This window comes from Aythya marila, assembly GCF_965140915.1.
Source record: "Aythya marila genome assembly, chromosome: 19".
NCBI classification, from domain to species: Eukaryota; Metazoa; Chordata; class Aves; order Anseriformes; family Anatidae; genus Aythya; species Aythya marila.
The window spans coordinates 11,775,793-11,789,015 of record NC_139060.1 but is presented as its reverse complement, the minus strand read 5'-3'; the positions used below and the strand labels follow the sequence as shown (position 1 = coordinate 11,789,015).

Genomic DNA, 13,223 nt, shown 5'->3' with positions numbered 1-13,223 from the left:
ACGAACAGCGTTACAGCACACGTAGTAATTTCCGGAAACGTATGGTCCGACATATTTAGAGACCAACTTTTCTTCCTCCTCTTCCCCTCTCCCCCTTTTTTCTTGTAAACACTGGGTGCCGGGCCCATTGCAGATGACACGGCCGTTCTACCTGCACCTGGCTGAAGGCAAGCTTCTATGAGAGGAGCTCCCTCCCAGCTGCGAACTACCGCCCTTACTGTGCACAGTAAATTAGGGATTAAGGTCACCTGTGTTACACCACCCTTTTAATTTACACCAATTGCTTTAGAGAGCATGCAGATGTTTTCAGAGCCTATCCTGCACATGCTTGCAGCATATATAATAGGGCAACGATACACTGTTGAACTGTACCACTTTTTAAAAGACAGAAGGGCTGAAGCTAGTAACTACTGCTACAATATCCACATTATGTAACGTCAGACATTGCATTTTATCCTCAAGATGTGTCTTTCTCTCCCTATAAAAAGATGGGGAGGGCAGTCTTCAGAAATTAGGTGCTGAATGGTAATAGGATAAGGTACCCTAAGTATCTGGACCAGTGCATAAATAGCAGTTAACTAACAGATACACTTAAAGAAAATCAAATGATCTAACTCTGAACAGATGGAATACTTGCAGCTTCTTATATGCATGCAGTAAGAGTAACTAATGGCAATAGTGAGTGAATTTGCTTGTGTCATATTCCATGTAAAACTGCTGAAGATGAAGGACTGTGGTATACAAACAATGAGTTCTCCAGGAATCAGCTCAATGTTTTACAAGAAAGTGAATTCATCTGTTGTTTAGATTACAAGCATTATGTTGCTGAGTAAGAAGCATCAGCTTTGACAGTTCCCTGAGGAATTAATAGATGGAGGATGGGCAAAGCAAGTTATTCAGTTAGAATAATCATATTTAGACAGGTAGAGGAGGAATCCTCGCAGGAAGATAAATTCAATCTTTAATGCATTTTTCACAGCGTGAAATTTCTTTGATACTTTGACAAGAAAAGACTGACACATTATCTGTTGCTACTTCTAGTTTACTTGTAGGGTTTTTGCAGTTGCTGGTACTATTAAGTGTGTGTTCCAAAATTTTCATATTGGCCTGTACATATTGTATTATAACTTAAGGAATCACTGTTTTGCAAAAAGAAACAACAAACCACAGCTATAAGAAAACCTGTTTGATAAATTGGACTCACATGGCAACTAATTACCTAAGCACCAAAGAAACAGGACCAACTCCCCGTATTCATCATCCACTTGTATTTTAAATATTAGGTCTTAGTTTAGTGTTTTCTTAGGCTAGGCTGGCATGTTCTCAGTATTTCAAGAAGACACATTACTAGAAAAAAATTTCTTTATATATTTAATAAAGTTATATTATATATCAACAACTTTTGGATTTGAAGTTTTGTTTGAGCACTTATTTTGGCAAAAGTGAAATATTAAATACTGGTACTAGACATGCATTCCTTTCATTCAAGCTTAAGAAAACATTTACAAAGTTGACAGATAACATTTATTAAAACATGTTATACAAAAAAGGGGCATGGGACTCTTCTATAAGAAGAAAATATTGAACAGTAAAATTAAATTAAAACCATGCTGTACAATTAAGACAGCAATATTTATAGACAAAACTATCCAACCTCTGCAATACAAGCATAACATCTCACAAAATATCAAGATATGCAGTTTTACTATTATAAATGACTTGTTTTGAATAAAAACTTATAGCTCATTAAGGAAGATTCACTTGACTTGCATAAACAGTTACATTTCTGGAAGAAATATGGAATCCCATGAATAACAAAAAAGGAGCAGCAATCGACAGACACAGGCTTCAAGCAAAATTAGAATTTACAGTTTAATCACATTAAAAATATACCATTTTGTTTTCCAGCATCTTCCCCTAGGGCACTGACAGTTTACAGCTTATAGCTAAATAACTCTAGCTACCTAATTAAGCATTTAAATGACAAAACAAAACACACACACACAAAAAAAACATTTTCATTTGTTGTTTTGAGAAAGGTTCTATTAAACCAAAATACTTAATATACTGCTATAGGTTCTCAGAATGCAGAAACAGGACACCTCACTAGCATCAGCGCAAAAGTGGTGAAATTACAAGATCTGAAGTGCCTCCATTCTTTCAGATTCAATAGCACAGAGATGTCAAATATTCATTTTTTAATAAGAAAACCAATATATCAATCTGTGATCACCTTCCTTGCTTTTGATACGGGACAGTTTCTTAACTGCAAAAGTATCTCAGATTTAAAAAAAAAGCTAAGACCAAATATTTTACCAACAGCTTCCTTTAGAACCTACCTGCTCACTTATAAAACAAAAGACAGTTGCTGCATGCAACAGTGAAGGTAATGTTTAAAAGAACAACAACAAAACCACAACAGAACCTTCTCCCTCAGAAAGATGTCAGATATACACCTAAACTGACATCTTAAGCCATAGATTTCATGGTAATCAACGTCTTTGTTATGGAATGGAATGAAAATGAACTGAATTATCAGTAAATGTTCTTACCACCAATAGGATAATGAATGGCTTCACAGTAACCAAAAATATCAATAGTCTCCTGTACATACAATGATTCTGGTTTTCAGAAGATACTCACTTTACTACAGGCAACAGAAGACATGAGCAACATAAAAATGCACAAAAGTTGTGGTATCATTATGGTGATGAATCTTAAGGGAAAATGAATGAAATTCACCGTATATATATGCATTCATATTACACATTGATCGCTTCCCTCCTCCCCATAGACAAGAAACCATCTCCTGCCTTGAACAAATCCACCCCACAAGCAATGATTAAGCATTTGGCAGAAGCTGCATCTGCATTTCTGTTTACTGTCTACAGCTGTATTGGGTGTAAATTGCAGAGTTTCGGTGGCAGTGGGCTGCAAGGGTGACACACACACAGCAAGAGTCACAAACTGCCCTGCGTCCATCAAAACAGGTTCTAGCCAGCACTGAAACTGATGTAAACAACCTGTTACATGCCAAAACTTCAATCATTGGACCACTTCTGCTGAAATCTAAGAAAGAGTGGCAGCTTCTATCAAGAGGTGTGGGGAGACATGGAAGGAGACACTCGGGGGAAACACAACTGAAAACACATGAGGAGAAACTGAGGAGATGCTCTTGGAAACACACACAGAGGAGATGCTGAGAACGTGTATTGTGACCCACTCTCAGAAGGACATGCTCCGTGCCAGAGGAGATAAACTTCTGAACTTCTGAAAGACTTTGGCCTAGGCCAGAGCAGGTACACCACTGAAGAAACTGACAACTGGGGGAGACCCAAGCTGGAACAGGCACATCCCAGAAGAGGCTACAGTCTATGCAGGAACCATGCCAGGGGCAGTGACACTGACAAGCCCAGTGCAGCAGAGAACATTCACTAAGAAATGAAAAGAGCCAGACAAGCCCGTATGTATATGACCCCAAACTCCTGGGCAAACTGTCACCTCAGCAAGAGAATTGAAACAGACTGACCTAGTGCAACTCCCAGTGACAAGAGAAAGACTAGGAAGCTGTGGGGAGAAGAGGTATTCGAGAGAAGCTAAGTAGGAGGAAGGGGGAAAGGCATTTCTTTAAGTGTTTAATTTTTTCTTTTTCTCAATACCTGAATCGATTAGAAATCTGTTGAAAAGCAATAAATTAAATTCAGTAAAAACATTAAAAGTCAACTGTTTTGCCTGTGATAAGCAAAAGAAAGTGTTGTGGTTTTGTTTTTTTTTGAGAAATAACTCAAGTTTCACTTAAATCCTCAATCCTCTCAATTAGATTCATAATAAATCAGTACTTCCCTTCAATAAGTTGGTTTCATGTAAATCAACATCAGAAAGCCAAGTGTTACAAAAATCAGTGTAGCAACAATTGCTGGAATTCCAAGCTGATGTCATAATATGGGGTAAAACAGTAACAGGCAAACATTTAAAAGTTACTATTCATACTAAATCACTAAAAGGAATATGGTTCTATAATATGATCTACTGGACCTGTTATAAAACCTTTAAAGTGTCTCTCTCAGTACATTTTATTTTAAAGCATTATTTCAAAGTAATCTAACTGCTAAAAGGAGCTACTTTCAATTTTGAAATGTCATGTATAAAAGTCATTCCAAGCTGGTAAAAGTAACGGTTTTGCTGGCAGCTCTGTAGGATGGTCCAGGTTTAACAGATAGGATTTTTTGCTTGACCATGTTTCACAGCCTGGTGCTTCATAACAGCCTTTTTAATGGTTAAATGGGAAGAGGCACCCTTAACCTTTTTATGCAATACTAAAGTGACAATTTGAAAGGGTCTGAGAACCAATGTAATATACAAGATCATTCATAAAATGAGTATGAGAATACCTTCCTCAAATGTGATGATAGTACTTGAAGAAATGACACCCTGTATGTAATAAGGCCTTGGAGAATGGACAAATAGGGCCAGTGAGTGCAAGAATTTTTTCCTCTACACTCATGTAAACAGGCAAGCATTGTAATTTTCTTAATATTAAAAAAGACAGTGTTAGCAGTGTGGAAACAAACCATAAAGGGAATATAGTTTCTAAGTTTAAAAAAGATACTTATAAAGTTTTTTTTTTTTTCTTAAATACAAAGTGCTTCTATACATTAAGCAGGTTACAGTGTTAGTGAGCAAATCCCTGTTTAGTTACCTTGAGTACAAGGGTTATATATATGGTCACCATGGTATGTTATAGAGCTCAATCAAGTGCTAAGAATATGAACTCCTTGGTGCTGACCATTCATGCCCATTGCCAGCAATGGTTTCATCATATTTGGGAATATCTGTTTTAACAAAATTCCATATGAAAAAATATCTGAAGCATTAGAAGATTAAGAATTAAGAGCCTCTTAAACAATTAAAGTTTGTAAGTAGAATGCCAGAAAAGAAGTTACAGTAATTATAGCCCACTGAGTAAAAAACCCCAGCTTGCACTAGATATTCACGTTCAGGATACAGTTTGATTGTATCTTAAGACAATTTGTAATTGGGAGTTCAATAAAGCATCCAAATTAGAATTACCTTAGTGTGCTTTTGCTACAGGGTCATCTGTTTAAGTACATGATCCTGCCTATTGCAGTATCTAATACATAAACCGGGGCCAGACAGACTTAGAAGGCTTTTGATGCTGGTTAATTTATTTCCCCCAGCACTGTACTTGGACATCACTCCTTCCTATTATAGCCTACATATACTCTAAAGGCTCTTTCCTTTTTATATTTCAGTAAACTACAGAGAAGGGTTAATTGCTTTTGCATAGAAATGCACTAAGCTTTCAAACCCCAAATCCTGTCACATTTAAAATTGATGCATTCACTCTACCTGCAGAGCTGGCAGCATCTCTCAAAACTACGAAAACTCCTCTATATAGCTCCAGGAATGAGAGCACAGGATATAAATCCTCATCCTAATGAATGAGAGGTGCCACTTTCCCAGCGAAAATCCAGACTTCGGACATGAGCATGGTACCATGTTTTGCAGTACCATTAATAGATCCAAATGCCATACTTTCTACATTTTTCCCCACAAGCAACTTCATTTGAAGAGGTAAACAGCTCTGGCTGCTTATGATCACACGTAACCAGTCACAGTAGTTCTGTACCAAGAATCTGTATTATAGTTCTTACTATTCAAAGAGTAAAGAATTAAGAGTAAAAACACCTATCAATGTCTAAATCATTTTCCTAAAGCATGTTCTAAAACTAGATAGAAGTTCTCAAACAAGATTTTGTACCAATAAAAAAAATTCAATTCATGAAGCTATGCAGTTTGGTACTTGCTACTGTAGTTAAGACAAAAAATCTGAATATAAAGCTAGGGTTTAGCATTTTGAGTACGCAGGGAGAGTTCCAAATGTTACACCTATTTTTGTTTGTTTTGACAAGGCATATTTATTACACACGCTTTAAAAGCTCTCATTATGTAGCAACCAAAATCAAGCCAAGCATCATACAGCACTAGGCCCTATGGGAGGCAACTAAATTATATTTAACACAGATTTAAGTTTACATGGTGCACAACTATATTTAAGTGCTTTGCAGACTCTTTAAATAGAAACTAGTACAAAATTAAACAATCATTTGTTTCACTGAAGATGGAAAAAGAATGGAAGACAGATAAAGGAAAGCCAAATCACTTAACACAGCCTTTCATTAAGCAAAACAATAAGTGATATTTAATGATGCAGGCTATTAATGATGCATGTTAAGTATGTTGGCAATCTCCAGTTTGAGGTCATTTTTATTTTTTAATTAAAATGTGAATCACAGGAGTTTTATTAACAGGTAGCCCACATAGCCTGGTATGGTTACGTAATTCTCTTTTTCAGTAAGGCTACTTCAATTCCTGCTTCGTGTAAATATTTGCAGAATTTGGGTCAATTTAGGGCTAGGTTTTACTGTGCATTTGGAAGACTTATTAAAACAACAGGACTTCTAAATACGGCTGTGATGATAATCAATATCTTAAAGACCTTATTGACCTCATTGTGCAACCACCTTTGTGATTAACCATTTCTACATCACACGCTGAACATCTAGAATAATATTGTGGAAAATAAAAACTTTGGTCTGCTCATACCAGCATAATTATTGAAACTTGTTTTTTTTTTTAAATTAGATTTCACAATAGCAAGTACCAGACACTATTTGCATAATTAGTTTATTTTGATTACTCTTCTAAACAAATGTAAGCACTAATGTCTCAGTTCATCTCAGTAGTACTCTGCTCAGCTTTAGAAGCTTGATATGATTTGGTACAAGAGGTCACATGCCGGTGAAAACTGTCCCGCCACATAAATCTTTTCCCACAGATGTTACACTCATATGGTTTTATGCCCGTATGAATTTTCATATGGCCTACAAGATGGTGTTTCATTTTGAATTTCTTACCACAGACACCACAGCCATAAGGTCGAAGACCAAGGTGCATACTCATATGCCGATCTCTCTGACTCTTGTGTGTAAAGCTTTTACCACACTGACAAGGATATAGCTTATCAGCATGTGAGAATCCAGTGAGGGATGTTTCTTCTTTAATTCCTGCAGCCATTTCAATTCCTTCACCATAGCCTGCTGCTATCATAAGATCCTGTCTGTGAGCACTTAAATTTCCATCTGCCCTTTCACCAGAAAATTCTTCCATAGAAGAGCCGTAGAAATCAACTTGTTCATCATAATTACTTTCATCTGCCTGTTCATCAAATTCTGCTTCCATCTTTTTGTCAGCTATATGAAAGTCTTCAACACCTGAAGACTGGATTGAATGATCTGCCTGAATGGCATTCACGGATTCAGAAACTTGGTGTTCATCATAAGGATTATCAACACCCTCACAGTCTTGTTCAAATCTTTCTGGTTTCACATGGATCCATCGCTTGTGAGACATGATGCTGGGTTTGCTATACATTGGTCTGGTATACTGATACTCCGCACTATCACTAGTTCCTTCTTCACCATCCTGACTTGTCATTCCTGTGCTAAGTCTATCATGTTCTGTTGAAGAATTACTGGGAAGATACTCATGTTCTGTCAGCTGACACGACAGTTCATCTTTAGAGCTCTCTTCTTCATTTTCACCATCCCTCAGTTCCTGCACTTTGTGGAATTCTGTCTGTCCTCCGGAGCCGAGCTCAAAGGTCTCAGTAAGGCCATTGTAACTACTACTGCTTGGGGACTGATGGTCACTGCCATGATTCATCTTCTGACAGAGAACTGTTGGATTGCCCTCTAGCACTTCAGTGCATTTATCCACTACATGCCACATCTGAAGGAAACTTGCTGCTGTCAAGTAACTAACAATTTCTGGAGCAGGCATTACCAGTCGACCTGTATAGGTAGACAGAAGAATGTTTTCAAATACTCTTGGATTCATCACATCAGGCAGCACAATTCGCCTGCTATTTTTTAGGAGAACCTGATCACAAAAGTAAGGTGAACTAGCTGCAAGAACAGCTTTATGGGCTCTGAAGAGATGGCCCTGAACTACAATGGACACATCACATAATTGTCCTTGCTGGCGCTGCTGATTTAACTTCTGCAAAATGGTGCTAGAAAAATCTGGAAATTCCACTCGAAAAGAGCTTGACCCAGACTCCATTTCATCACAAATTTAGTGTTGTGCTGAAAGAAAAAAAAAAAAAGATCATAAATTCTGCTTAGTAAGGTATTGATCTTTCTAAAAAGGTGTATAAGGAAATTGAAAGCAATAACTTAAGCGGACTTATATGGAACTCAGTCCAACATTTTCTGGAACCTATGTCACTGCTTTATTTCTATTGTTCCCCTCCACCTCATCCTTCTCTTTTCTCAAAGAGATACTGAGGCCACACGTTACTATGCCAGCATGTTTTGCTGTTCTTCCATCCCAAAGGGCTCATCAACTATAGCAGGAGCTACAGAGAGTCACCCAGTAGACATAGGTTAATCATTTCAAGCATGGATTTAGGATAACAAGAACAGGTATTTCATGAAATTATAGCAACAGAATTAACTCCAGAATGTTCATGCTTAAAACCGCATATGAAAAATATTGCATTTCAACAGGCAACATCATCTAATTGATCTCCCCATTAAAGACTGACTGTACCTCAGCTGTACAGTTTTGACTGTATGCACCTTGTATATATGTAACAATGCAACAATCATACACTAGAAGCTCAGCTAACAGTTCAGGTTTTTTTTTTGCATTCCCACATAACCCAGACATCTTATTACTGTTTAAATAACTATGTCAACTTTGTGCTAGAATTCTTTAAAATGTCTGCTTTACATTTGAAATTTGAATTTAAGATGCATTTGCATGTTATTATCAGGAATAACAGAAAATTAAATGTAAAAATGAAAGACCAACATTAACAGCCTGAATAAACTATATTTGTGCAACTTTCCAATGTGTAAATTGAACATAATGGAACTCCAACAGAGCTGTGGAGTAGCAAGTGGTTTTCCTCTGTCAAGTTGTTTCTCATAAAACTCTCACTTTGCTACTTAACAGATGGAGCTGCACACCTGAGAAAGAATACTTAGTAAATTAGCAGATAGCACACATACAGGATTTAAGACACTTTCTGAATATAACATTGAAACAGAATTTGCATTGCAAATTGTACTCTGACATTCATGTGTAATGAAAATAAGGAATTGAGAAGATACGATTATGAATCACTTCTATGGTTATTGTACTATTGTACAGACTCTCTTTAGTACTTTCTATGCAGTTATATAACCACCTACAGAAAACTGTTCATTAGACGCACTGTGTTTATATGCTGATATATTGGCATAAATTTATAAGTGCAGAAAAAACAACAGCATATGCTTATAAAACACTGACTACACAGGAATGATTATGTATTACGTAAAACAACATTTAGTCAATAGCTCATCATTACATAATCCTTTCCTGACCATTCAGATCTTTTCCAGCTCATATAGTTGACACCTTTATCCCATTCCCCCCAAGCCTCAGTATTCCTTCTTTAAAGTTTCAAAGATAGAAAAGGATGACAACATACGGAGGTTAAAACCAGTCATTCGCTGTTATCTTAGATCAAGGTGAACACGGTTGCCATAGAAAAGAGAGCATTAGAGTCAGACAACCATCAATACCTTTCAAGAGATACAGGCCCAAACTCCTTGCAAATTTTGAAATGAGCATCCTCTACAGAATGGTGAAGATCATGCTTTTTTTGTTTGTTTTATTATTAGAAATATGGCATCAGTATGACTCTCATATGTACGTCTGTAATAGGTCATTCTTCCTGGTCTGCTTTCTTCATTTACAAAACCCATTTATAACCTTAAGTAATCACAGCAAAATAGTCAAAATAAAAAAGGTACTTTTTTTTTTTTTTACCACAGTGTCCTTTCTTGAAACCTTACAGTAATCCCTCCCCACTGGATAGTGGGAGGAACCGAAAGGATTGAAGAAAAAAAAAAAAAAAAAAAAAAAAAAAAAGCTCCCACTAAGGAGAAGGGCAGACAAATGACTAAAAATAACTAAGTGACTAAAATTCTGTAACTGAGCACTGTAACTATCTGTATACAGTCATACTCATATCTTCATAGATTACTTGTTGGTTGAAACAATTGTTCAATATAAGAGGTGTTTACCAACTACCTTGAGATCCTCAGCTTTAAGGCAAGAAATTAGTTTAGAGAGCTACTTTCCTGCAACCACTGCCTCATTTAAATCAGGGGTGGTCAGTTACATCCTGCTGAGACAGTCACCAAGTTGTACTAAGTGAAGAAATAGCATAAAACTTGCAAATTATGCTGTCAGTTCAACTGTTAATGTCAAGTTCTTTTTGGTAAAGTGGAAAGAAAAAATATGTCAATATTTGATACACAGTAAACATTAATAAATATTTACTTTTTTAAAAAAACTTTTTTTTTTAAATGCAGACATGTTAGCTCTTTCATAACATTCTAAGATTTAAGAGTCTGCTTTTCAATACTCGCATACCAAAAAATGGATAAGCTTTTGGGATATGCTCAACCAAAACTTAAAAGGAGAAATACCTATACACCTAGAAAAATTTCTGTTTAAAAATCAGGAAGAACCCTAAGCTATCGTCTTTCAGCAATGTATGGTTGTTCACATACACAACTGCAGGTGGGAGCAAACTTTCTTTTCAAAGTGTAAGTAAAGTATTTTCTGCTACTGAGGCCATACCCTTAAAGAATGTTTTTGGCCTTTCCCTCCGAAGAGGTTTCAACTCCCCCTTTTACAACCCATTCTGTTACTGCATTGTCTTTATCTCCACTCACAAAAAAAAAAAAAAAAAAAAAAAGTATTTTAATTGAAGTTAATAGCACATGTCTAGTCCCTCCAGAACACTAAAACACACCAGGGCCATATTAGTTCCTTATAAATAGTTACTTTAACAATTGCCAGTACATAGCTGTTTCAGAAGAAAGACAGCTCTGAGTAAATTAATTTATTACTTCTGCCACGACAGCACCTCAAAACGCTGCCATATCAGCAGGGGCAGACGTGCCGGCGAGCCCACGCCAGACGCGTTACGGCCACCGCCGGCGGCCCACCCGCCAGTCGGCTCTGCCTAGGAAAGAAAAGGGGCCGGGCCGGGCAGTGCCCAGCACCCGCCTCCCGACCGCCTCCCGCGGCTCGGAGGTCCTCCGGGGAGCGCCGCCCGGCGGGGAAGGGCCGCGGAAGCTTTCGGCGGGGAAAGGGAGCGGGGACGGCGGCGGAGCGCAGGCCTCGGCCGCCCCCCGGCCCCAGAGCGGGCCAACGGAGCCAGGCCCGGCAGCGGCGCGGCTTCCCACGCTCCGCGCCCGGGCAGCTGCTCACCTGCGGGCCTCGGCGTCTCTCGCATAGCGGGCCCCGGCCCCGGCTGCAGCGCTCGGTACGGCCGACGCGGCTTCCGCGGCCCAGCCAGCGCCGGAAACGCCGCTCCCCCGGGAAGAGCTTCCGCATCCCGGTCACCCGGCGGCCCCGGGGAGGCCCTTCCGCTTCCTGCCGGGGGAGGGAGTGCGGGGGGGCGTGGCCGCGGCCGGTTGCGACTTTTGCCGGCGGGCGGCGCCCCCCACGCCTCGAGGCCGTCCCGGTAGCGGTGCCGTGAGGTGCCGCTGAGGTTCCCTGGAGGCTGTGCTGGTAGCAGCCGAGCTCTCGGACCGGGACCGGGACCGGGGTTGCGGCTGCCGCGACGGCTGCGAGCCCTCTCGGTCTGACCCCCGCGCTGGAGTAGGCCGGGGGCGCCCCCGTTTTTTCCTAGGCCGTGCCCGGTGCTCGGCCCGCCGGCGTTCCCGAGCCTCCCGCGGGCAGCAGAGCCATGACGATGCCTGAGAAAAGGGCCCCGCACTCCGAGAATTTCCTCGGTGGCTCTGTCAGCAATTTAGTGTATTTCGAGGATTATTTATTTATTTATTTATTTATTTTGTCTTCGAAAGTGGAGGATGGTCATTGTGCTCCTCAACGTGAGAGACGTCTCAGGAAGACTGTAGTGATAGATATCTGAATTGATTTGCAACTTCTACTGAAATTTGAGTTTGCCTCGAATCCAGTGGCCAAAAAAAAGGGGGAGGGAGGGACGGGGGCAGTACTATAAATAACAATAAAAAATAGAGAAATAGTGCTGGTCTCTTGAAATGTAAGTGCTGCTGAGAAAACCAGGAGGAACTGGGTATTCTTGGAATCCTTTGGGGGAGAAAATAAGATGTATTTACTGTTTATCATGTCTTCAGCTGCTCTTTTAACACAGGAGGTGATCCACTTGGTTGCCCTGCAGAAAAAGATCTGGAAGTAGGCAGCGTACCCTGCCGAACAGTACTTGATTTCGCTGTCCTAGAAGGCTCTCTCATGCTTTACACATGCTGTGGACAGATACCTTATCTGCTGCATAACAAGAATTAGTCTACAGTCAAACTGGTCATGCAACAAGCATATACATGAACTTTCCAGAATAAGTTGAGATTCCACAAGAACAATTCATAGGCTGAAAATAGATCAAAGACTTACTTTGAACTCTCCAAACAAGCCTGTGGTGTTCTTGATAGTGTTACTGTGCCAGCATACTAAGGGAGCTCATAATTACAGCTAGTTCTATTTTTGTAAGGCATCAGGCCTGCAAACAAAAACTTAATGCAGTTTTTGGAAGTATCTCAATTCACAGAGGCAACTATTTACTAGGCATTTCTGGGGAAGATAAACTACTGAAGCTTTGTAGCTCTTGCTCTAAGAAAAAGAATAGGAGTTCAAGTGTTATCTCTGTTACTGCTAGATGCTATGGCATTTTTTCCTATAGTTGTTAAGGAAACAGTAAATTACCTGTTTTTTCTCTGCAAGACACTGCTGATCTAAGCAAGGTATTGCCATTTTTTTTCTTTCAGAAGTTTCTCATTCAGTTCAACTTTGTTAGAAAGAAAACATGACTAAGACTTCTTTATGTGTGAAAATCCAGCAAAATAATTCACAGTCTTTGAGATAACTGGCGTAAGTAGTGACTGTGTGTGTGTGTATATATATATATATATATATATATATACATATATATATATATATATTTAGTTTTGTCCTTCTTAGATTTTCTGAGTTTACCTGGAAATAACGTCGAGTTTAATTTTTAGCTGCTCACATAGCACTTGACAGTTCTATGAAATGGTCTTCAAGGAAAAAAAAAATCGTGATTATATGTATCTTTAAAGCTATGTGTCCGT

General features: G+C 39.1%; 1 protein-coding gene across 1 annotated transcript; it reads right to left on the bottom strand.

The window, feature by feature from the left end:
* Positions 1 to 6,667: 6,667 nt before the first annotated feature.
* On the bottom strand, positions 6,668 to 11,493 carry ZBTB43 (zinc finger and BTB domain containing 43). Its single transcript, XM_082775629.1, has 2 exons — positions 11,359 to 11,493; positions 6,668 to 8,168 (listed from the first exon to the last, which is right to left on the bottom strand). Exon 2 carries the CDS (start codon positions 8,143 to 8,145, stop codon positions 6,751 to 6,753), a length of 1,395 nt encoding a protein of 464 aa, XP_082631755.1. The 5' UTR covers positions 8,146 to 8,168; positions 11,359 to 11,493; the 3' UTR covers positions 6,668 to 6,750.
* Positions 11,494 to 13,223: the final 1,730 nt, after the last annotated feature.